Consider the following 26,045-nt stretch of genomic DNA (forward strand, 5'->3'; position numbering starts at 1 on the left):
GATGGGGGCGTGTAAGGGAGGGAGGGCCACGGCCGCTTGTCTGCCGCGGAGGCAGCCACACCCCAGCCTTGGCCTCAGCTGCCGGGAGCTGGGGCGGCCAGAGCCAAAGTCGGAGAAGTGGCTGTCCCAGACCAAGCTCGGAATCCTCTGCTCAGTTAGACTCTTAGACACACACAAGCAAATGCGTCCCAAAGCTAGCAACCTGAGTCCTATATAGAGTCCTGTCCACTCAGGCCATTCTTGAGAAACTTGCTCCAGACAGAATTTTTGGGTTGAGGGCAGGAGTGATGTTCTAAGGATCAGGCAACAGTTTCAGAGACCTTCCGTTAGAGACCCTAACAGTGACATGAACAGAGATCCCAAAGGGCACATATACCAGAAACAAATCGCTCAGAAACCGAGACAGATAGACACAAGGAACCGTCCCACCCTCTAAGCCAGGACCTTCTCTTTCAGACTTGGAAACACACATATAGACATGGGTGAACTTGAACCCAGGCCCAAACCCCATGAAGACTCAGAGGAAACATGCTCAGGCAGCCAGACCACAGCCAGCCTTCAAGACAAAGCCCTTCTTCCACCACACTGAGGTAACCCAGACCTGTTCCAAAAGAGCCCTTTCCCAAGATACTGGTGAACACAGACACTCAAGACAGACTACAGTCACAAAGGAACTTTCCCTGGCCTGGGACCCAGAGAAGTCAAAGTGGAAATGAACACTTAGAGATGTATGGACAGATACAATAATGTTGCAGCCACTGGACTGTGGGTCTCAATCCACATGAGTACTGGACTGTGACCCTCAGGCCAGCAGCAAAGTAAACCGACCTGGGAAGCTTTTTAAAAATACGGATGCCCAGGACATCCTCCCCTCAATCCAATTCATTGAGGAAGTGCCTAGACATCAACATTTTTAAAAAGATCTCTGGGTGATTCTTTTTTTTTTTTTTTTAAGACTTTATTTATTTGACAGACAGAGATCACAAGTAGGCAGAGAGGCAGGCAAAGACAGGATGAAGCAGGCTCCCTGCTGAGCAAAGAGCCTGATGTGGGGCTTGATTCCAGAACCCTGAGATCATGACCTGGGCCAAAGGCAGAGGCTTTAACCCACTGAGCCACCCAGGCACCCCTCTCTGGGTAATTCTAATGCACAGCCTGAGGATGGAGAGCTGGACACAGAAGCACAGAGACAGCAAGAGTCAACCTTAGCTCCCCAGAAGCTAACAGGCAGGCCCAGTCCAGGCACACTCCTCAGTCAGGCTGCCACCCAAGTGGTTAGTGATCTGGGATCCAGGTGATAGATAGACCCTGCCCTGAGAGACCAAAGCACAACATAAGCCCTTCCCTTGCCTGAATGCACCCAGGGCTCTGGCTCTCTCTGAGTGAAACTAAGACAGGACCTGCCTAAGGCACTCCAGGAACACAGCAGGTCTTCCCTTAGGCCAATAGCAGAAGGCTACTTGGGCCAAGAGATGAAAACAGACCCAGACTCTGAAGGCTCAAGATGGGTGAAAGACACTCAGTAACAGTAATGCCAGGGCCTTGGACATACATTCCCACACTTACTGCATTCCCTCCACCCAGCCCCTTCATCCCTGACCAGAGTCCGTGTGTCTAGCTGGGTATTTGTCTGAGCAATGAAGTTGCATGAGCAGGAAGCAGGCTTCCCCCCACATACTCTGTTCTATCCCAGGACTCCAGGAACTTATTAAACTCCTACATGCCAGGGGTGGCCTGTATTGAGATACAGCACCCTGAACAAGATCCTGGTGGATTGGGGGGGGGGGGGGAGTCCCACAGGAAAGTAAGCAGAGACACCACACAATATGAGTATCCAACTCCAAAGTTTTTAATCTCAACTCTGGAAGGCTGGGCCAGGCAAGGTGCCTGACGCCCTGGGCTTTCTCCTTCTGTGGGCTTCATACTCCAACTGTGGCCTTGGCTTCTCACTCCAGCATCTTCAGACCACTGTCCTGGGGTATAGTTCCATTCTCTCATCAATCCTTGATGGTAACTTCTGCTTGGCCTCCTCTCATGCTGCTCTGAAGGAGTCTTCCTTCATAACCAACTCATCCCTGGATCCCCTCCCAGGGGACATCAACAGTCTAAGCTGGAACCCTTGCCCCCCATTTCAACCCCCATCACCACAGCCAGTAAAGCCTCAGTCAGGGGCCCTGCCTCCTCTCCTGCTGCCTCCACAAGCCCTACTAAGGCCAAGGCCCGCTTCCGCGGGCACTGCCCTGGCCCCAGGGTCCAGCGGGCACAATGGGCAACCAACCGGGGCCGGCCCAAGCGGAATACCTCACCCACTGACTCTGGGCCACCATGGGGTCCAAGGTGGATATGGCTCACAGCCTCTTCCAGCTCCTCCTCCAGCCCAGGCAGCAAGAAACGGCCAGCAGCCTCCAGTGCCTCCTCAGCCTCTGAGCCCAGCAGGGGCTGGCCTGGTGGGGGAATTGGCCCCAGGGCAGCCCCACAGCCCCGGCAACCATGCAAGTGATGCAGGATAGGCCAGGCTGCACTGGGTGACAGGCCTCGAAGTGGCACCAGGTCCATCTGGGCTTCGGCAAAGCTGCCAGCTAGCAGAGCCCGGAAGAAAGGTGAGGCAGTAGCTGAGGCAGCTCGCTGGGCAGGGAGCCGTAGGCCTGAGTCCAGTAGGAAGTGCAGGTCAGGGGCTAGGATGGGGGCTGGGCCCAGCAGAGGTTCATAGAGGCAAGGGGATGGGGAATCTAGGTCCAGGGGGATTAGAGATGGAAGGGCTGGAATCACAGTGGGAGACACCAGGCCTTGGAGGCAGGAAAGGGAGTCTGCAGCAAAGAAGAGGAACAGTGGATGTGGAGCTGGCCGAGTTAGTGCTGAAAGGAGGAGACGGAGGCCACCCTGGTCCAAAAGTAGCCGGCGCCACAGAGTAGGTTTCCTTTGGGAAAAAAGGTGAAAAGGGGTGACACTTCAGAATAGCAACTTTGCTCCCCTGACCCCTATGAGACACCCACATCCTCCTCACCGACAGATGAAGGGCAGGGTCAGTGCACAGGCCACACGGTCCTCAGGGCTTCCAGAGAGCAGCAGGTGAGTGAGGGCACCCACTCCAAAGGGTGATTCGGCCTGCACGGTCAAGTTCTGCAGCAACATCTCACCTGCGGAGATGAACAGAGCAGATCAGCTTGCGAGTTGATGTCCCAACTCTGGCAAAAACCTTAGGGAATGGAAGAGGGGATGACTGTAGGCCCTGGAGGGAAAGGGTCCTGATGCTAGGAAATAGAGGTCAAGGACAAGAACAAAGTGCGATGGTCAGGAAGTGCAGTCGGAACACAGAAGATAGGGCACTCCCTTGCAGTGCTGGGAGTAGTGGGTGGCCTGGGAGGACATGGTGCCTCAGCTGTGGGTTTTCAAATCAGTATGCCCAGTGGGAAGGCAATCAGCACAATGCAGAACCAAGAGCAGATTAGGTAAAGAAATACAGACAAGCACAATTCTAAGTTGTTGGGGCTACACCTGGTGTTGGGGTATCTGGGCCCCAAGACTTGGGCAGAGGATGGGGCAGAACTTTGCATCCTGGGAGTCCCTCTCCTCCTCCCATATGGTGACTGAAGTTGATGGTAGGCTGGAGAAGGCAGTGAGAGCCATGAGTAGCAAGGTGAGGTTCTCAGTCCAGAACTAGAGGGGGATGGGACCTCTTATGGAAGACACACCCAGCTCCCGGTGCTGGCGTCGAGCCGGCCGGGCACGCAGTGTGGGCCAGTCATCTGGGGCAACGCCTAACACAAGCCAGGCACGCAGCAGTGCAGCACCATAGCTGCGCACAAAGGCCTCGAGACAGGCAGGGTTGCAGGTAAGGCGCGCCAGGATCCGCAGTGCACGTGGGCTCGGTGGGCCTGGCGAGCCTGTCACATAGGCCAGCAGGCCACACAGGGCTGGGCCGGTCACCAAGGCCCCACTTGGGTCGGGAGCCTGGGAGAATCGCGACAGTAGCAGCAGCGCTGGCCCCTCGCGGCCCCAAGGCTCCTCAGAGGTGGTCACAGGGCTCCGCCCTGGTGTGCGTGGTGTGCAAGGCGTCCGCAGTGAGGTTGGACCCAGGGTGGGGCTGGTTGGCTCAGCTGGCTCTGGGGGTGGTGGAGGCGGGGGACATCGCTCAGGGGACCAGTCAGGAGAGATGTCTCCCGGGCCTGCGGCATAGCCCTCAGAGATCAGCCAAGACCTGCAGAGGGAGAAAGGAGAGACTGAACCCAGAGCCAAGGTAATGGAGCAGGGCCAAAAGAACTGTCATGCAAAAACAGGTGCCTGAAGCCAGGAAGAAGAAGTGGGGCCAAGGGGAGATAGGAAAGAAAGAGAAATGGGGGTAAAAAAACACCCAACTCATTTAGCAATTACTGATGCCTATGTGCCAATTATGTGCCAAGCTCAGTATTAGGTACTGGGCACAAACAATGAACCAAACTCAAGTCCCCATCCTCCTAGAACTTATATTCTAGCGAGGGGCAAACAGACAACAAAATAAAAAAGGCCCAGTGAGCCTGTCTGGGTCCCAAAGTTCAGAAGTGCTGGGGTAGAGCCAAGGCCAAAGGTAGACCCAGTGGTCTTGTTCAGGGAGAATGAGTCAATAAGAGTCCTACTGAGACAGAGTGAGGGATGAGGGTAGTGAAGAAAGCCAGAGCCCTCAATCCTCAGAATCAGGTGGAGACTCGCCTTAGGCTTCGGAAGCTTCCAGCCTCTGCCCGCTCAGGGGTCCGCTCCTCAGGGAAATCCCAAGAAGCAGCTTCTCTTCCCTCTTCTTCCTCATCACCAGCATCGCCACACAGCTGCCCAGCCAAGAGCGGTACAAGTCCCAGAGCTTGTAGCCGGCCCAGGGCTCCAGTATCATACAGGAAGCCCACAAGGGCAGCCACAACACGAGGGTGCCAGGCACTGGCACGAGGGTCCCGCAGCAGACCCATCAATAGCTCCAAACCACCTGCATCCCGCAGCCGGGCCCGGTTGATGGCCTCCCGGCACAGCAGGCACACAGCCCGCACCAGGGGCTGCTGGGAGGCTGGGCCAGCTCCATTAGGCCCCCTGCGCCGCCGGAGCTCACCCAGTAGTACCTCCACACCACCAGCATTGCCCAGTGCAGGCCGTACAAGGCCTTGGGCACACAGGTTGGCAAGGATCAGGATAGTTGCCTCTCGTACTGCCTTTTTGGGGTGGGAGGCCAAACTGACCAGTGGTCCTAGCCCCCCACCCAGACTTAGCTGCTCAGCACAGGCCCGGGAGCAACCTCGACTCAGCTCCAAGAGTGCACGGACTAGGGCCAAGGTCAGCGCAGGGTCTGGGGCAGCAGCCAGAAGCTCAGCCAGAGGGCGTACTGCTCCCTGCTGTGCCAGGGCCAGGCGGTGCTGGGGTGAGTCCGCCAGGTTGCGGAGGGCACGCACCACACTCTGCAGGCACTGTGAGTCCTGGCAGGCTGTCAGGCTCTCAACGAGCAGAGGAACAGCACCTGGAGAGGGAAGAGGAGGACAAAGAGTAAGCAAGGAGATAACCAAGCCCCTCTGCCACCCCAAGCCCTAGCTAACGCCACACTCATAGCCTTCTCACCTGCAGAATGGATGTCCCCACAGCTCTCAGGTTCCATGGCTAAGTTCCCCAGAGCCCGGGCTGTTCGGTTCTGGATGCTATCTGTCTTCACACATTGAAGAATAGTCACTGCAAGAGAATTTGGTCTCTTGAGGGTCCTACCTCTTCTTGTCTCTCTCATTAATGACCTCAAGAATGTGAACTGAGATGGCCAGGGAAGGCCTCTGGAAGAAGCTTATACTTAATAGGTCTGAAAGGTTAAATGGGTCGATATTTGTTAGGAAGACGGTGGATGGGGATGTTACAGGGCACTTCAGATTTGGAAGCAGCCTTTGCAAAGGCCCAGAATTGAGATCCAGTGTCTGTGCTGGACCTCAAATACCAGGCCAAGGGATCAGGCAGGACTTGAATATGAGGGCGCCGGGAACCACACAGGATTTTAAGAATAGTAGTTCTGTGATGCAATCTGGTAACTAGATTGGGGAGAACGGATTATAGAGAAAAAGAACAAGGCAAGGGAAGCAGCAAGGAGGTTGTCCCAATTGTTAAGGTGAGAAAGGAGAGTGGCCTAAACCAAGTCAGCTACCAGCACAGCCCAGCACATGGGCACCAGTCCCTGAGCACATGATGGGAGAAGGATGAATGCAGATGGACTCAGGAAATATTTAAAATGTTGAACAGCGACTGATGATGTGCGTCACATGCTAATAACAAAACCAGTCATTTATTGAGGACTTATTAATGTGCCAGGCCTCTTGTCAAACACGTTATGGCCCAGATGCACTTTAGGCCAGTATAAAATATGTTAAGGTTTCATTTTATTTAAAAAATTAAGATTTCGTCAAAACTGACATAATTTCCTAACCGGCAGCAGAGTGTAAACTATGTTCCCAACATTGCCACTAGGAGGCGCCAACTTAGCTGGTAAACAGAAAAGCCTAATTTTTTTTTTTTTAAGATTTTATTTATTTGAGAAAGAGAGAGAGAGAGAGGGCGAGCACAAGCAGGGGAAGCAGCAGACAGAGGGAGTAGCAGACACCCTGCTAAGCAGAAAGCCGATGCGGGACTCGACCCCAGGACTCTGGGATCATGACCTGAGCGGAAGGCCCCGCTTGTTATCTTTCGTTAGGATTTCTTCTTACTGTACTAGTTTTTAATAACTCAAAGTACCCAGTCCATTCTTAGAATACCTGCATTGTCTATTTTATTTTCTCCCTACTTCAATTTTGTGAGGTAGCTATTACTGGACTCTTTCTCACTGCAGAGAAACATGACACTTTCCGACCCAAGTTCGTGAAATGGTAGCCCTCTACAGGGCCACCCATTAGGCATTAAGTGTCTGCTATAAACCTCATAAATCACCTAGAAGTCACCACATAACCCCTTGGTCTCCACTGGCCCAGATTCGAGGAAGCAACCAATACCCAGGTCATGGCTGTAATTATCTGATCTAGTCAAGGTTCAGGTGTAATCTATAAAGAAGACTTGAGGGTTTGAAAGGTATGGGTGTCGCGCGGTCAGAAAGTACATCCTTTCCAGCTACAACACAAAGAACTCAAAACCCCGCCCAGTCCTGAGAAAGAAGTTGCAGTGCGTGGAATCCTTCTAGGAAATGAGGGCGGAGCACTTACCCAAAGGGAGAATGCCTCCGAGTCTGCGCACTTCAGCCCGGCACGCCCCTTCCGTACAGCAGTTGGCTAAGATGCTGAGCGCCAAGTCCAGAGTCTTGCGCAGGCGCGCTGGTGGGGAGGGCGCCGAAGGCGCCGCAGCGGAGGGGGCAGGGCCCGGCGAGGGGGCGGGACCAGCAGAAGTCGCTGACTCGACGGCCGAGGGGGCGGAGCCGGGGCCAGCCTGGGACGGGGCGGGACCCGCTGCAGCCGCTCGCCGCAGCAGAGCGAGAAGGGGGCGGAGCCCGCCGCGCGCCCGGAAGCGCTCGATTCCCCCTGCAGCCTTGACGTGGCGCGTGCGGAGGGCTAAGAGCGCACGGCCCAAGGGTGTCTCGTTGGTAGCTGTGTCCTTTCCCCCACCTAGACCCTCCCCGGCCGCCGCCGTGAGCTGCGCGAGGCAGAACGAGAGCGAGTCCGTGACGGTCGGTTTCGCAGCCGCCATCTTGGCTCAAGCCTAAGGCTCCGCCCCCCTCCTCGCCGCTCCTCCAAAGGAGCGGAACTGGAGAAGAGGGGCGTGGCCAGGCACCTCCTCTCTGACGCTTTTTAAGTAGCGCCACCGAAGTTATTTTGCAAGTTGGAAGTTGTAGTTCTCGATCCCGGTAGTCTAGACAGTCGCAGAAGGCACGTAGAGAGTAGTGGTTATCTAATTGCTGAACGAACCCAAGAGGCGCATGTGGTGTACGCTGGGATATGTGGTCGGCGCCTTGCTTAGCACGCCTGCTTTAGGACAGAGGAGAAACTCAGGGGGCTCGCAGTGGGCTGGTTCCTTTGGAGAACCCAGACATCCGACATGGAGACTCAGTACCATGCTGCTCCAGGTGGCGCGTCTACTCCAACCCCCCCCCCCACCCGGCGTGTTCACAACAGCTACCGCCTTTTCCTTCCAGCTCGCTTCCCTGCCCCGCATTGATGGCCTGGCCCCCGAAATCCGCGCTGACGGGCTCAGACTCGGAAGCCAGACCCAAAGGATGAAGCTCCGACAGCGGCGGCAGATGGGGAGCTCTTGCTCAGTTAGGTGAATGAGAGGGTTAAACCTACCGAGACCGTTCGCTGCCACTTCCTAGAGCGGCACGGGCTAATTGGCATTTCCGGTTCCGGTGCTGGACCCGGTCCCCACCCCACCCCACTCCCGGTGGGGAATGTCTCCCGGTGACCCTCAACTTGGGAGCTGAGTGGCTGGTTTCTAGGAAACAGATCTTTCTTCACTGCGCTGTAGTGCACGTCGCCAGAAGTGGCAAGGGAGAGCCCAGAGGGTGCGGAGTTAGAGGGGAATTGGACATCAGTATCCCGGGGAGCCCAGAGCTCCGCGCCCTCGTTAGGGGAGTTCCACAAGAGCGCACCCCGTCCCCCACCGTGTGCATGCGACAGCCAACCTCCTGGGAAATACTGCTGGTCCTGAAATACCGATGTAGGTCAGGCTCTGGCCCAGGGAAGAAGCCTTTAACAGGACCAGCTGTCTTGCAATCCCCAAAGCCTTGGAGTGCTGGGAGGTGGACTGACCGTAGCCTACTTCCCTGACCTCTTTCACCACAAAAGTTATGAAAGGCGGAAAGAGAAATTGTTAAACTTCCTTATTACCTACAGCCCACTGACAAGTCCTTGAAAGAGGCAGAGTGACATTCCTCTAGGGACTCAACTGCCTCAGCGTTAATACTTTGCTAAGAATAAAAGACACAATCCTAGCTCCACGCAACCCCCCCTCCCCCTTGCTCAGGATTCTGTAAGTCTATTTTAACATAGAAAAATTCCTTTAGAAACTTCCTTTAGCTCTGTCCCCTATGATACATGTTAACAATCATCCCCCAAACATATGACCCAATGATACACATCTGAAGGGCCTCATGTCTAAGTTTCTACTAAACAGTAATGATCTTTCCTGGTAATAGCTAGCCCCTTCAGGATCCTGGAATCCTTGTTTCCAAAATACCTGGGAGGCTTACACTAGCCCTAACCCTCTCCCAACTTGAAAGTATATAATGGGCCACTCCTTATGATCCCATAGCAGCTCTTTCTGCTCACAGGTCATGTCCCCGTGCTTTAAATAAAACTACCTTTTTGCAACAGACATGTTTCAAGAATTCTTTCTTGGCCATCAGCTTTGAACCCTAACTTTCTCTCCTACACATCAAAAGCAGCCACGCAGGTAAGAATCCCTACTGTTGTTCAGAGTGTGACAAAAGTTTCCAACGTGGCTCAGATCTAGTTAAGTGCTACCAGGTACACACTGGTCAGAGACTATACCTCTGCCCTGAGTCTGGCCGTTGCTTCAGCCTCAGCTCCAACCTTGTGCAACACCGTGGTTTCCCACTCAGGCCTCCAGCCCTACAAGTTCCATAAGCTCCTGGAGTACAGGGAGGCTTTTGGCTGCAGCTTCAACCTGGTTAAACACCAACAGAGCACATCAGTGAATAGCCCCATACCTGCTGAGTGTGATAAGACTTTCAGCGTTAGCTCCATTCTAATCCAGCTCCAGCTCACACACAGGGGCAAGAAGCCCTACCACTATGGGGACTGCAGTAAGAGCTTCAACCTTAGATCTAATTTGTTGTAGGTCCAGAACTCACACAGGGATGTGCAGCCCTTACTGCTGTGCCTGGTGTGGTGCCAGCTTTGGGCACAGCTTTTATATGCTCAAGTACCAGATTCACACACTGGGGAGGCTCCTTGTAATTGCAGTGAATGTGGCAAGAAGTTCACCAATAGCTCGTACTGCCTATGGCACCAGCATACTGACTAAGCATTGTCGTGGCTTTAGTGAGCACACCCAAATCATTGAGCACCAGTGCATCCACTTGGGTGAACAACCCCGTGTCTGCTCAGAATGTGGCAAAAGCTTCTACCAGAGCTCCATGCTCCTTAAACACCAGAGCTCGCACACAGGCCAGATGCCCTATAAATGCTCCAGTTGCAGCAAGAGTTTTGTAGACAGTTCAGATCTGCTTCAGCACCAACATACTCACACAAGCCAAAAGTCTTACACTTGCAGTGAGTGTGGCAAGAGCTTCACCCGGAGTTCCTACCTGCTCATCCACCAGCTGGCCCACAGTGATGAGAAGCCCTATGTTTGTCTGCAATGTGGCATTTACCAGCAGCTCCAACCTAGGCCCGCACCAAGAGATGCAGCAGGGCAGCTGCCCCTGCCAATATCCCTGGCTTTAGTTTCAACACACACTTTGGTTCTAACTTTGGTCCAGTCCTCAAGGAGCCTGAGCATCTCTAAGTAAATCTTCCTGCTCCTATAGGGCTGTTGATTCATGAACTGAATCAGGGAAATCCAGGCTGGAAGAATTAGAACAGTAGAGCCTTCAAAGAGCCTTCCCCCAAAATAAGGCTTAACCCTGTTTTTTGAGGCCCCAGAGACAGAACCCCAGCTGGAGGGAGGGTTTTTGCATGGTAGGAGCTATCCTTTACTGGCCTAGCTGCTTCCAGATGTAGGAGACCTTTGGCAGCTGCTAACCAGATCCCTTTATGGGCCTAAGGAATGATGGGATTAATCATGCCAAGAGTAACAACTGCCTCCTCCCAGAGGAGTGAAACCAGATGTCAGGCACTCCTGTGAGGAAGACAATTTGTGGGGAGTACCTAACCTCCATAGGGGATCAAAAGGAAGGCTGGGTTCTGGCAGAAGGACAAGAGAATTTGTACTGGGAATGCTATGTGAACTCTGGGGTAAAGACTGTGAAAGGACAGTCTTTATGGAGTAAAGCTAGGGATGGTGGGCCCAGAGCTGAAGCAAAGGACCCGGAGACCTGTCTGTTGTGACATTTCTAGGCAGGAACAAAAGACCCAAGGTTTGCCATCTGCCCCTTTCCCTTCTCTAATCCCTTCTGTTGTGGGGTCCCCAGATCCTTTGTCAGATCCCTCAACAGAGAAAAGGTGGTAAAGTTTCACTTGTGCATCTCATAAAGTTCACATCAAGAACTGAATGTGGCTCTTTTGCTTGGGCATTGGAGAGAGCTTCCTAAATAAATGCACTTTTATTGGTAAAACTTATAGAAGCCAGAGAGAGGCTTCCCAAAACACTACATAATCTATTCCCAGAGCAGAGTCCAAGCTGTAAGGGACTTCTTTTTCCTTCCCATAACTGCCTGTGTTCCTGGGAGAAGCCCAGACTAGCCTTTTTGAGGTTGGAGGAGGCTTAATGCCCACCCTTGCGTAACCATCCTTCCACCATTAGCCCCATGCATGTAGCACACTATCCCCAAATTTTGCCTTCTTTTATCAGGTTTGCTGCATCTAGAATTGTATTTAGGTATAATAGGAGTAAAGGAAAGGAATGTGGAGCAACCCCTCTCTCAGCTTCTAACAGAATGTCCAGGTCTATCTCTTCCTAGCTATGTGAGCTTGGACAGATCTACCTCTTCTGATCTTCAGTTTCTTCATGTATAATACAGGAATGATGATGGCTACCTCGCAACATTGTGTTGAGGATCCCGTGGGATCATGTTCATGATGTACCTGGGTCAAAGGGGTGACTCTAAACCTCAGCTCTCCTATATCCTTCAAGTCTGGAGCATTTTTCGCTCGTAGTGTCAGTCAAGGAAAGCACCATGCCAGCTCGTGTGCTAGCTCCTCCATAAAGTTACAGAAATGAGCAAGCAGCCCTTGTCCTGGGGTAGCTTGGTGTCATGAAGGAGATGGACTCAGAACCATTAACAACACGGAGTGCACAATCCTGGCAGTGGAGAAAGGACTTCACCAGGACCAAGTCTGAGAGATTTCACTGAGGTAACATCTGATTAGTACTACCTGTCTCCTCAAGCTGGGAGCAACATGGGGATGGGCATGGGGACTTCCCTTGATGAAGGGAAGAATTCTCGCTATGTTTCCCATAAATGGCTCTTCAAAGAGCACAACCTAGGGTCTGAGTTGAAGGCCTGAGTCCCCAGCACATGCATAATTGGCATTCAGTAAATAGTTGTTGTGATAGGGTCCTGTTTATACTGCTTACTTGTGTTGGGTCTTTCCTTCTTCAAAGCTCTATTACATGTGCTACAAAATCTGTAATTGCATATGAATATTAGGTATATGGTAGAGTTGGGCCTGGGAGATTTGTTTGCAAATCTTCGGAAGCTAATTTCTCACATTAAGGCAAGTATTGCTGGGCTCCGTCTCCTCTCAAATTGCTATGTGCTAGTAAATCTCTTATCTCCTCCTTTAGGTAATGTTTAACTTTTTTTTAGTGTGTGTATTGCTTTTATAATCCTAAAGAGATTAAAGCTGAGGTGTCTGGGTGGCACAATCAGTTAAGTGTACAACTCTTGGTTTTGACTCAGGTCTGATCTCTGGGTTGTGAGATGGAGACCCACATTGGGCTCTGTACTCAGCAGGGAGTCTGATTGAGTTTCTCTTTCACTTTCCCACTGCCCCTCCCTAGCCACTCTAAAATAATAAATCTTTTAAACACCATTAAATTCATATGATGAATGTTATCCATTTATCCCTCATCTATGGAGTAATTAAAATACATCAGTGTTTGTTTTAAATGGTTTTTACTACAAGAATAATTGTTTATTTATTTATTTTAAAAAAGATTTTATTTATTTATTTGGCAGACAGAGATCACAAGTAGGCAGAGAGGCAGGCAGAGAGAGGAGGGAAGCAGACTCCCTGTCAAGCAGAGAGCCCGATGCGGGGCTCGATCCCAGGACCTTGGGACCATGACCTGACCCGAAGGAGATGGACTCAGGACCATTAACAACACGGAGAGCACAATCCTGGCAGTGGAGAAAGGACTTCACCAGGACCAAGTCTGAGAGGTTTAACCCACTGAGCCACCCAGGTTCCCTAAGAATAATTGTTTAAAAAGACACACATACACAGTAAAATTCAAAACACACAGTGAAGTTTGCTGTCTCTGGCCTAAGCACTGTTTGTGTGTGTATGTGTGTGTGTGTGCATGTGTGTGTGTATGCTTATTTACACAATGAGCCAACATTTAAATCAGGAGATTTCACATCCCAATCTAGATTTTTAGTTTGGTGTTTCGGGGTGGAGAGTGGGGAGGAGGACCAGAAAATAACACACTCCAGGTGCAGGGTTGAAGTTCCCAGGGCTATTAACTTCAGGGCATGGGGTAGGTGAATCCTTTGGCAGGGGTAGAGACTAGGGGGTCATTCAGAAGCAAGTTGGGGTGTGGTTAGCCAGATCTAAGACATACAAAGAGGGGGGCTCAGGGATTTTCCTGATCCCAGCTATTCATGGAGGGTGGGAGAGGGAGAAGGGGCAAAGAAGTCCAGGAATAAGACAGCCTCCTCTCACATAGTAGGAAACTCCCCTCTCCACCTTACCTTCTGTCTGATTTTAATCTCAGTGGTATGAAGATTTCTGGGAATGTCTGAGGTAGGTCCTAGGTTAAGGGCTAGAACTCATGGCTTAAGAATCTCTGATTTCTGGGAAATGCCCATGGAGCCTGCCTCCCCCCGCATGCTGTTCCAAGTCCTGAACATACTGCATCTCTCCTCCTGCTTTAGCCCTTGTGCTGCAGTTGCTCAGAGTTGGAAGGGAGGTGACAGAGCCTCCATTTTGGCCATGACTGTGAAGAACTTGAGGATGGAGAAGCTTCATGACAGAGAAGTAGCCCCCACTCCTGTTATTGTCTTTGAGCAAAGTTCTGACCCAGAGAGCTCCCTGTTTCTCCCTAGGGTTAGCTGGAAGATGCCAGGATTGGAATTCCAGCACTCATAGTTCAGGATACCTGCCACCAGAGAATCCCACACTTCTCTCCTGGACCCCACGGGTCCCACCAACGCAACTCATCTATCACTCTCCACCAGTGTAAGCTCTCTGAGCTAACCACAGACCCTAACTTCCTAGAGGTTCCCTAAGTGATAAAGAGAATATCCTGCCATGCATGATATGTTCTTGTGCTGGAGCGCAAAAGTCTCCTGCACTGGGGACTGGGCACAGGCTTGCAGACCAGTAGTGGTGGATAAAGGACTTTAGGGAAGCCCCCAAACTAAAACCTGGAGCTGAAGGGGTGTGCGTACAAACTGGGGGTGGCTGGTAGTTTTAGAAGAATAAAGGCTAGAGACTTGCCTGAACCTGGAAGCGAGGCCTGGGAGTACTGCTATGGGGCACACATTGTAGGACGCTGAGGTTTTGAGCAAGACAGACAAAACAGAGGCAGTATGGCCTACAGGGCTCACTGAAGAACAGACTGCAATCTCTCTGTTCTGAGATAGAAGTTTGGTTACAGTCACCCCTGCTCTGACTCTTGGAAGATACATGGAAAGCTCCAGGGAGAGACCCCAGAGAACAAAAGCCCCCCAAATAACAGGTTTCACTGAGCCCATCCCCCACCCACAAGGGGCAGAGCAACTCTGCCCAAACAGGGTTACCTGGGTACCAGCACAGCAGGCTCCTTCACCAGAAGACAGACTGAAAGATCAAGAGGCTGAGAACCCTAAGGTCCCTATAAAACGGATGCATCTTTCTTCAGTTGTGGTCAATAATCTGGATTCTGTACATTCCCTCAACCACTTCTCAACAGAATGACTAAGAAGAGGAACTCCCAACACAAGAAAAATTCAGACTGTGACCCCTGCCACAGAAATAATGGATATGGATATAAGCAAGATGCTGGATATAGACTTCAGGGTAACAGTTATGCAAACAGTAGCAATGTTGGAGAAAACCATTAATGGCAAAATAGATTCTAAAGGCAGAAGTGAGAGCTGATCTGGCAGAACTTAAAAATACTATCAATGAGATCCAATCTAATCTAAATACTCTAACAGCTAGGGTAAATGAGGAAGAATAATGAATTAGTCACCTAGAAGACAAACTGATAGAAAAGAAGAATCAGGAGAAGGCTTGCAACAAATAGCTTAGAATCCATGAAAACAGAAGTAGAGAAATAAATGATGCCACGAAACATTCTGATGAAACTGACAACCTGAATAGACCAATATCTGGTAATGAGATTGAAGTGGTGATCAAAAGCCTCCCCAAAAATAAGAGTCCAGGACCTGACAGATTCCCTAGGGAATTCTACAAAACATTCAAAGAAAAAGAAGTAATATCTATTCTCCTGAAGCTGTTTCAAAAAACAGAAACTGAAGGAAAACTTCCAAATGTGTTCTATAAGGCCAGCATTACCCTGATCCCAAAAGCAGGCAAAGACCCAATCAAAAAGGGAATTACAGACCAATATCCCTGATGAATATGGTTGCTAAAATTCTCGACAGGATCCTAGCTAATAGGATCCAAGAGTACATCAAAAGGATTATATACCAAGACCAGGTGGGATTTATCCCTGGGTTGCAAGGGTGGTTCAACATTCACAAATCAATCAATGTGATAGAACAAATCAATGAAAGAAGAGACAAGAACCACGTGGTCCTCTCAATTGATGCAGAAAAAAACATTTGACAAAATACAGCATGCATTCCTGATTAAAACTCTTTAGATATAGGGATAGAGGCAACATACCTCAACATCATAAAAGCCATCTATGAAAAGCCCACAGCAAATATCATTCTCAATGGGGAAAAACTGAGAGCTTTTCCCTTAAGGTCAGGAACATGACAGCAATGCCCATCTCACCATTTTTGTTAAACATAGTGCTAGAAGTTCTAGCCTCAGCAATCAAACAACAAAAAGAAATAAAATGCATTCAAATTGGCAAAGAAGAAGTCAAACTCTCTCTCTTTGCAGATGACATGATACTTTACGTGGAAAATCCAAAAGACTCCACCCCCAAATTGCTAGAATTCCTACAGCAACTCAGCAACGTGGCAGGATACATAATCAGTGCACAGATATCAGTTGCATTTCTATACACTAGCAGAGTGACTGAAGAAACAGCAATTAAGGAATTGATCCCATTTACAATTGCATCAAAATCATGAGATACCTAGGAACAAACCTAACCAAGGAGGTAAAGGATCAGCACTCTAGAAACTACAGAACACTTATGAAAGAAATTGAAGAAGGCAAAAGGTAAGGGAAAAGCATTCCATGCTCATGGATTGGAAGAACAAATATTATTAAAATGTCTATGCTTCTCAGAGCAATCTACACATTCAATGCAATATCTATCAAAATACCATCGACCTTTTTTCACAGAGCTGGATCAAACAATCCTAAAATTTGTCTGGAACCAGAAAAATGCCTGCATTGCCAAGAAAATGTTGACAAAGAAAATCAAAGCTAGGTCATCACGTTGCCTGACTTCAAGATGTATTACAAAGCTGTAATAAACAAGACAGCATGGTGTTCACACAAAACCAGACACATAGATCAATGGAACAGGATAGAGTGCCCAGAAATGGACCTTCAACTCTATGGTCAACTTATATTCAACAAAGCAGGAAAGAGTCTCTGATGGACGTAAGACAGTCTTTTCAACAAATGGTGCTGGGAAAACTGTATAGCCACATGTAGAAGAATGAAACTCAGCTATTCTCTAACACCATCCACAAAGATAAACTCCAAATGGATGAAAGACCTCAGTGTGAGACAGGAATCCATCAAAATCCTAGAGAAGAACATCGGCAGAACATACTGCCTATGCTGTGGTCAGCATTGGCCACAACAACTTCTTTCAAGACATATCTCCAAAGGGAAGGGAAACAAAAGTGAAAATGAACTTTTGGGACTTCATCAAGAGAAAAAGCTTCTGCAAAGCAAAGGAAACCATCAATGAAACAAAGAGGCAACCTACAGAATGAAAGATGATATTTGCAAATAACACTACGGACAAAGGGCTGATATCAAAGATCTATAAAGAACTTCTCAAACTCAACACCCAAAAAATACATTATTAAGTCAAAAAATGGGCAGAAGACATGAGCAGACACTTCTCCAAAGAAGACATACAAATGGCTAACAGACACATGAAAAAATGTTTAACATCACTAGCCATCAAAAAAACTCAAATCAGAACCATCTCAGGTGAACGAGATGTCACCTTATATCAGTCAGAATGCCTAAAATAAATAAGACAGGAAACATTAAGTAATGGTGAGGATTTGGAGAAAGAGGAATCCTCTTACACAGTTGGTGGGAATGCAAGCTGGTATAGTCACTATGGAAAACAGGAGGGAGGTTTCTCAAGATGTTAAGAATAGAACTACCCTACTACACAGCAATTGCACTACTAGGGATTTACCCCAAAGATACAGACATAGTGAAAAGAAGGGGCATGTACACCCCAATGTTCAGAGCATCAATGTCCACAATAGTCAAACTGTGGAAGGAGCTGAGATGCCCTTCAACAGATGAATGGATAAAGAAGTTGTGGTCCATATATACAATGGAATATTACTCAGCCTTCAGGAAGGATGAATACCGACCATTTGCATCAACATGGATGGAACTGGAAGGGATTATGCTATGTGAAGTAAGTCAAGCAGAGAAAGACAATTATCATATGGTTTCACTTATATATGGAACATAAGCAATAGCATAGAGGACCATAGGAGGAGGGAGGGAAAACTGAAGAAGGAAAAATCAGAGATGGAGAGAAACCATGAGAGACTATGGACTCCAGGAAACAAACTGAGGGTTTCAGAAGAGGGAGGATGAGTATTGAGGAGGGCACATGTTGTGATGAGCACTGAGTGTTGTGCACAACTAATGAATCACTGAACACTACATCAAGGACTAATGATGAACTATACAGTGACTAACTGAATATAATAAAAATGTGTTCCCTTAAGAGAAAAAAAATAAAAATAAATAAAAAGTGTGCTAAGCTAAAAAAAAATTTATTACCCCAAAAGTAGCCCTCTATACAGATACTTTAGTTACAAAGTCACAATCACCTGTTTTTGTCTGCTCAGGCTCCTCTACATGTACAGGTCAAGTATCTAACAAATATGATAGACTGGTGGTCCAGACAACAGAAATTTATTTTATCATAGTTCTGGAGACTGAGAATTTCAAGATCAAGATGGGTTTCTGGTGAGAGCTCTCTTTCTGGCTAGCAGATAATCACATTCTTGCTGTGTCTTCATAAGGAGAGAGGGAGAGAAGAAGTAGAAGAAGAAAGAGGAGAAGGGGAAGAAGGGAAAGGAGGAGAAGGAGAAGAAGTGGAGGGTGAAGGGGGGAGTAGGAGGAGGTCAGGAGGTAGAGGAGGGGGAGGCAAAGGAGAGAGGGAAAGGGGAAAGATGGAGAAATGGAGAGAGAGAGAGAAGGAGGGGAAGGAGAAGGAGAGATGAGAAAAGGGGAGAGAGAGATAGAAAGAGAGAGGCAGAGGGAGGGAGAAAGGGAGAGAGAGATGAAGAGAAAGTGAGCTCTAGTGTCTTTCTCTTTATATAAGGGCACCAGACCTGTCAGATTAAGGTCTCACCCTTATGACATTATTTAGCCTTTATCACCCCCTTGCCAGCCCCATCTCCAAATACAGTCACATTAGGAATTAAAGTTTCAACATATGAATGGGGGGATGAACTTTTAGTCCATAATACCTCCTATCACCCCAGCCCTAGGCAACCACAAATATATTTCCTATCTCTATAGGTGACCTATTTTGGACATTTCATATAAATGGACTCATATAATGTGTGGGCCTTTATAATTGGCTTCTGTCACTTGCCATAATGGTTTCAAGATTCATCCATGTCATAGTATGTATCAGCACTTTATTACTTCTTATTGGAAGTTTTTTTTTATTTCATTGTATGGATATACCACATTTCCTTTATCCATTCATCAGTTTCTGGACATTTGGGTTGTTTCTACTTTGGGACTATTATAAATAATGCTTCTATGACCACCATGTACAAGACTTGAGGGAATACGCTTTTACTTTTCTTGGGTGTATATTTAGGAATGGAATTGATGGATCATATCACTTCATAGTCAATCATTTGAAGAATTGCCAAACTGTTTTCTTTCTTTCTTTCTTTGGTGATTTTTAAAATTTCTTTTCAGCATAACAGTATTCATTGTTTTGGCATCACACCCAGTGCTCCATGCAATATGTGCCCTCCCTAATACCCACCACCTGGTTCCCCCAACCTCCCACCCCCAACCCCTTCAAAACCCTCAGGTTGTTTTTCAGAGTCCAGAGTCTCTCATGGTTCACCTCCCCTTCCAATTTCCCTCAACTCCCTTCTCCTCTCCATCTCCCCATGTCCTCCATGTTATTTGTTATGCTCCACAAATAAGTGAAACCATAACTGTTTTCTAAGGCAGATGTATCATTTTACATTCCCACCAGCCTTATATGGTTTACAATCTTTCCATACCCTTGCAACAATTGTTAATTATTTGTATTTTTTATTATGGTGTTCCTAGTGGGTATAAAGTGGAACCTCATTGTGGTTTTGATTTGCATTTTCCTCATGGCTACTGATGTTGAGCATCTTTTCATGAGCTTATTGGCCAGTTGTATATCATCTTTGAAGAACTATATATCCAGGTCATTTGCCCACTTCTAAATTGGGTTGTCTTTTTATTTTTTAGTTACCACAGTTATTTATATATTCTAGGTACAAGTACCTTATCAGATATTTGGCAAAATATTTCTCCCATTCTGTGGGTTGTTATTCACTTTCTCTGTGATGTCCCTTGAAACACAAAAGGTGTTAATTTTGGTGGCATGCAGCTTATATTTTTTCTTTTGCTGCTTCTGCTTTGGTGTCACATTTAAGAAAATATTGCCTAATCCAAAGTCATGAAGACTCTAAGAGTTTTACAGTTTAGCTCTATGATCCACTCTGAGTTAAATTTTGTATGTGCTTGTGAAACAGGGCTTCAAAATCATTCTCTTGCATTTAGAGTTCAAATATCTATTTAATGTATCATAGTCTTGTGTTGGAGGGCCTGTAAATGGTGTATTAAATTAAGAATATGCAGTTTATGATTATGCTGCCACAAGCCACCCACACAGAATCAGTAGATAGTTCCCTCAGCATCCAAGCTCCTACTTCAGGGAACTGAAAACTCCTGGGGTCATTTTGATTGAAGTTTCAGTACACCCATGAAAAGAAAGTAAAGCCACAAGATTTATTATTTACAAATCCCAGATGTGGAGGGGCAATCAACTGGGGGAAGGGCAGCCTTCTGTCCTGGGTCATGACCACAGGAGATAGAGATCAGGGTAGTACCTATCTAAGCAACCACCTATGTAGTTGGACAGAGGTCACTAACTTTTTAAAGGCTCAACTCCAAGTGGCTATTTTAAAAGGTGCCCTAGGGAAAAACAAAATGGGAACTTGGGGCAGGAATGCTAAGTTCAGCTCTGAATCTAAACGTCCAGACTCTGAGTGTGAACAGGGTTATCATACAATAAAATGCCTAGGCAGCGACTCAAAATACCTGTTTCCTCATTATGCACTTCTGACCTGCCAAGCAGCAGGCAAAGCTGACTGTAGAGTCCACAGAGAGTCCTCAAAGAACATGGGTGCTGGTAGTTAGAAATCAGGTGTGTATAGAAGTTGGGAAGAGTGAAAGATTTCAAGAAGGGGACCAATAACCTTGGCTAGCCCACTCAGCTTGATTATGCCATTTCCCAATTTTAGACCTTTTCTGAAGCTCCATCAGAAACCCCTTCCCGGGGCGCCTGGGTGGCTCAGTGGGTTAAAGCCTCTGCCTTTCGCTCAGGTCATGATCCCAGGGTCCTGGGATCGAGCCCCGCATCAGGCTCTCTGCTTGGCGGGGAGCCTGCTTCCTCCTCTCTCTCTCTCTGCCTGCCTCGCTCCCTACTTGTGATCTCTATCTGTCAAATAAGTAAATAAAATCTTTCAAAAAAGAAAAAAAAAAGAAACCCCTTCCCCATCTCAGCTCTCAGGTTCTCCTGACAAGTAAACAACTCCCAGAATCTATTTCCTTAAGGAGGTTTTCTTAAATCTGTCAAATAATACCTTCACCCAGGCTATCCTAGGTTTGTTGATGCAAAACTTAACAACACTTATGCCTTCTACATAATGATGAATCTGCTTTAGGATCTTGGGTGGATACCAACTCCCATAGAGGGAAATGCACAGCACAATAAGGGAGCCGAGGATGCAAGATAGTTGTCTATTAAAAGATTTCCCACCACCACCACCCCTACTCCCACTGCAAGGTCTATACACACCCTCTCAGCTCCCAACATCTCCCTCCAGGCCTGCTTCTTCTCCACTTTCTCAACAAGCAGGTAGTGTAGCTGATACCCCTTAGTTTCTCTGTTGTTATTATCTGATGGCAGCAATTTCCTTAGAAATGTGGACCTTCTGGGGCTCATGGGTGGCTCAGTTGGTTGAGGATCTAACTTTTGGCTTTGACTCAGGTCATGGTGTCAGAGTCATGAGACCAAGCCTAGGTGCCAGCTTCCACACTCAGCAGACAGTCTGCTTAGGATTCTCTCTCCCTTTGCCCCTCCCGCAACTCATGCTCTCCTCTCTCTCTCTCTCTCTCTCTCTCTCTCTCTCAAATAAATAAATAAATAAACAAATTAATTAAAAAAAAAAGAAATGTGGACCTTCTGATAAGAGTGAATAGCTGATAACAGATTACTGTTTTATTAATTAACTTACTGGGTAAGCCTTCAAGGTGTTTGCACTCTGAAAATGTTAACTTAGTGTAAACTTCTCCAAAGGGGGAACTGATTCTTGAGCATCCCCAGGACTTGGTGCAATTGAGAGACAGTCAGGAGATAGTCAGGAGACAGCTCTGAGCAGGAGGACTGTGAAACCTAGATAGACCATCAATTTCAGTCCTTCCCTGGCCTTTAACTGAATTTCCCCTGTCCACTAATGTGTTATCAATCCAAGAGAATTAGGGAGGGAGAGTGGTCATTATCATACAAAGTGTGGACAAAGTAAAGAAAGCACTGATGGTGGAGGAAGGAAATGCACCAAGATCCAAGTTAGATTTGGATAGTAAGGCAGTTTCTATAACCATGTAAAGTAGTTGGACTGGAATTTCAGGATCGTGTGGTTGGGAGATAGGAGGTTTAGAAACTCCCCTCTTCCCCACCTGGAGGATTCTGGAGACTTGGCAGGACTTATTTGGACCTTAGCCCTCAGGCATCTCCAGTCTTAAAGACTTAAGAACGCTTACTTGCTCTTCCTGTTTAGTGTAGTAAAATCCCACCGCTCTAAGATTTTTATTGTCACCAAGCTTCTGACCCAGGCTTTCAAGCAGCAACCTCAGGGCCATCCTAATTCTTCTGCTTACTGTTTGACCAAGGGTCTGCTACAGCACTACACTAGTTCATCAATTTTGCAAATATTTATTAAGCACCTTCCATGTAACAGGCACTCTTCTAGATACTTTCCTACCTTTCCAAGCATTTAAAAAATGTTCTACATGCAGGAAAGTACATAAAATCTATGTGCTCGTTTTTTTTAAAGATTGTATTTATTTATTTGACAGAGACAGACATTATAAGTAGGCAGAGAGACAGGCGGGGGGCGGGGGAAGCAGGCTCCCTGCTGAGCAGAGAGCCTGATGTGGGGCTCAATCCCAGGACCCTGAGACCACCACCTGAGAGGAAGGCAGAGGCTTAACCCTCTTAGCCACCTGAGCACCCCTATGTGCTCATTTTTTAAAGTTTGTTTGTTATTCATTCTCTGCACCCAACGTGGGGTTCAAACTCATGACCCCAAGATCTAGAGTCCTATGCTCTTCAGACTGAGCCAGGCAGGTGCTCCATCTATGAGCGTATTTCAAAGAATAGTTAAAAGGCACTATCCCTGTAATCACTACCCAGGGCCAGAAATGTTGTGCTCCAGAGCACCACTTCACACCTTCTTCCTGTCTTCTAGGGTTATAAGCACTATTATGACATTCTATATATGTAGAATGAAATTATCATACATATGAAATTTTTATATATTTATATATTATTTATATATGAAATTTATATATACTTATAAACTTATAAATATAAATATATATAATATATGTAAATGGATTTCTAAACAATATACTGTGATTCTGCCTAATTTTGAGCCTTATGGAAATGGAATTGGACTGTATGTCTTGTTTCTTCTGAGCTACAGTGTTTGCAAGGTCATCCATTTTTGTTGTTCTACAGTATTCCATTGTTTGAAATACCATTAATTTTTATATGCATTTGACTGCTGATGACCATTGACTTCAGTTTTTGACTATTAGGAACAATGCTTCTGGGATCACTCTGTAGTCATATACAGTTATGTGAGCTTCTAGTGAACTTTCTTTTGTTCTACCCTGTGAGAATCACTGCTGTTCAGCACTACCAGTACTCTCCTTAATAATGCAGTTGGACTCTAATTCTGCAAGGGGCAACCGTGAGGAAGAGGAGGGGCATGATGGGCCTAAGGTCACTCAGGCAGCCAGTGGCAGAATTCAGACCATAATCAGGGTCTTTCCCAGATGTAGTCCACTTCTGTGTCTCCCCAAACTGAGGGAATTTGGCAGAGATGGCATCAGCGTAAGATGAGTGAGGCACTACCTTCCAGTGTAAAATGTAAAGGCGCACGAAGATACTTGGTAATCAAGATTAACACTTGACTTTTTTTTTTTTAGATTGGCCAACTACAGCCTGTGCAGCCTGTGCAGCCAACTGTTTTTATAAATAAAATTTGTTTGCTTGTTTTTGAGATATTGCATTCAAATGTTGTTTATCTTGATTACAAAACTCTTGGGCGCCCCCTTAAATTCTGTGCCAGAAGTCAGCGCCTCCCTTTCCTCACCCTAATCTCAGCCCTGCGACCCAGGCAGGACCTAGCGGCCCCCTTCGACTTCGCCATCCTAAACCTTCTCCAGAGCTTTCCAGCCTGGTCGTCACTACTGCTTTCTGTCCCTAGGGGGCGCGGTCGTCCTGTCGTTCTCTCAATTCCCAGGCGCGGCTCGGGTCGGGACCACCGCGGGAGGGGCACGCCCGGGTGCGGGGCCCGCGCGTGCGCGCAACTCGCAGCCTCCGGCTCAGGTGCGCGGGTAATCCGCAAGCGCAGCAACCAGGCCTTGCGGGGTACGCGGGGTTCTGAAGCCTCTCGCTTGAGGACAGTTCGCCCCAAGCCTCTTCCTCTCACGCTGTAGTTGGGGACTGGAATGGCGGTTCCTACGGGGCTCTGTGGCATGCTCACTGCCCAGACCGTTCCACCCCATTCTTGGGAATGCCAGGGGACGTGCGGGGCAGTTTTTTGGGAAGTGAGAAGCGAGAAGGACGGGCCAGAACGAAATGCCCCTGGCCGAGGCTGGGTAAGGACGCCCGGGACCCTCGGTATCCAGGTCTGGACGGTTGGGGGGATGCCCACGTGAGTGGCTTAGAGGCAGGGTCAATGATCTTCCCGTTTCCGAGGCCCCTTGCCAGCGACTAGATTTTCCGGCAGGGCCAGCAGCAGCGGCTGCTGCCCGTGGAAGCCTCAGCGGCCTCTCGCGGAGCAGAGTCCCATTGCAATGCCGCCGGAACTGGGGTCTCGTGTCTGGAGAGTGGGGATGACCAGACCCACTTGGCTGCACCCCCAGGTGTCATGCAGGAGACCTGCGGGCACGGGATCTCACTAGGTAAGAGCTAAGCGAAGGGCAGGAGCCTGAGCCTGCTGCCTCTTACCTCGAGCAGGGGCCATTTCCGAGCACGCACTTCTGCCAAACCACTTCCATAGGTTGTTCCATGGACCCCCGCAAACACGTCAGTATTATCAGGTTTGGAAGGGGCAGCAGGAGCATCTCCACTGACATTTTCAGCTTTGCGCTTTCCATTCTCTTCCTGGAGTGCGCTCATTCCATTAGCCAACTCATTTCCCAGCCATTCCTTCCACACTTGATGCACCACAGCCCCTCTTGGCTTTAGAATCCAGACCTCCTGCTATTCCCAAGCTCTCCACTGAATTCTACCTTTAACTGCCCCCTCACCTATGTGAAAACCTGCGCACAGGTGTAAGCACCCAGGCCCTCAGGATCAGCTTTCTCAGAACTTTACACTACATCACTGTGACTAAAAGTCTGTATATCCCCACCCTGTATATCCACACTCATTTAGCCTTAGGCAGGTAAGGTTAAATTTTTATTATCATGTGGCATGGAGTCTAGCTATTGAGGGCTTCACACACCCAAGTTTAGGGCCTTGACCTGACTTAATCAATACCCTGGACCCATGCCTGGAAAGGAAGGGCTATGGTGAAAGAAAGGTAATCTGTAGAGATTTCCCAGAATAAACTGAGATATCCCTTTAGTTCAAAGGCTCTCAGCTGTGGCTGTATACTATGTTATTACACCTGAATGCAGCCTGGGCAAAAGAATTTTTAGAAACTGATAATTTTAATGTACAGCCAGGGTAGAGAGCCACTGCTTTAATCCTGAGGGCAGTGGGTGGGGCCTGTGATGGCCAGAAGCACTGGGCCAAGCACCCCTAGCTGGGAGCAGTGTCAACCCTTTATCCTAGGATGCTGCACTAATTAACATTTTCCATGTGTCCCCTGCAGAAACTGGAAGCACTGCCTTATATTAAGAAACATGCCTGGGGTCCAGAGTCTCTTATGGTCCGTCTCCCTCTCTGATTTCTCCCCCTTCAGATTTTGCCTCCCTTCCCCTGTGGTCCTCCTTGCAATTGCTTCTATTCCACATATGAGTGAAACCATATAATAATTGTCTTTCTCTGCTTGGCTTACTTCACTTAGCATAATCTCCTCCAGTTCCATCCATGTCATTGCAAATGGTGGGTATGCATCCTTTCTAATGGCTGAGTTGAGTTCCATTGTATATATGGATATCTTTATCCATCCACTTTTTGAGGGGTAACTGGGTGATGGGTACTAAGGAGGTCACATGTTGTGATGAGCACTGGGTGTTATCCACAGCTAATGAATCATTGAACACCCCATCAAAAACTGATGATGTACTACATAGTGACTAACTGAACATAATAAAAAAGAAGAAGAAGAAACATGCCTGACAGCTTTGTGTAAG

General features: G+C 48.0%; 1 protein-coding gene across 2 annotated transcripts; it reads right to left on the bottom strand.

Moving 5' to 3' along the window:
* Nucleotides 1–1,827: 1,827 nt before the first annotated feature.
* On the bottom strand, nucleotides 1,828–24,922 carry ARMC5 (armadillo repeat containing 5). 2 transcript variants are annotated; one of them, XM_045993501.1, is made up of 6 exons: nucleotides 24,691–24,922; nucleotides 5,572–5,679; nucleotides 4,687–5,473; nucleotides 3,693–4,198; nucleotides 3,005–3,137; nucleotides 1,828–2,917 (listed from the first exon to the last, which is right to left on the bottom strand). In XM_045993501.1, the coding sequence occupies exons 1-6, from the start codon at nucleotides 24,704–24,706 to the stop codon at nucleotides 2,098–2,100; spliced, it is 2,370 nt and encodes a 789-aa protein (XP_045849457.1). In that variant the 5' UTR covers nucleotides 24,707–24,922; the 3' UTR covers nucleotides 1,828–2,097. The 2 variants fall into 2 exon arrangements, with proteins under 2 accessions (XP_045849457.1, XP_045849456.1); XM_045993500.1 differs by lacking the exon at nucleotides 24,691–24,922 and adding an exon at nucleotides 7,182–7,681.
* Between the last annotated feature and the right edge of the window lie 1,123 nt (nucleotides 24,923–26,045).

This window comes from Meles meles, chromosome 21 (assembly GCF_922984935.1).
Source record: "Meles meles chromosome 21, mMelMel3.1 paternal haplotype, whole genome shotgun sequence".
Taxonomy (NCBI): Eukaryota; Metazoa; Chordata; class Mammalia; order Carnivora; family Mustelidae; genus Meles; species Meles meles.

Bases quoted from the DNA above. Each gene is read 5' to 3' on its own strand.
- ARMC5 (XM_045993500.1), bottom strand. From the start codon at position 7,659: ATGGCGGCTGCGAAACCGACCGTCACGGACTCGCTCTCGTTCTGCCTC. The intron at 5,474-5,571 runs GTGAGAAGGCTA...TTCCCTCTCCAG, and splicing joins TGGGGACATCCATTCTGCAG to GTGCTGTTCCTCTGCTCGTT. The intron at 2,918-3,004 runs GTGAGGAGGATG...TTTTTCCCAAAG, and splicing joins ACCCTGCCCTTCATCTGTCG to GAAACCTACTCTGTGGCGCC.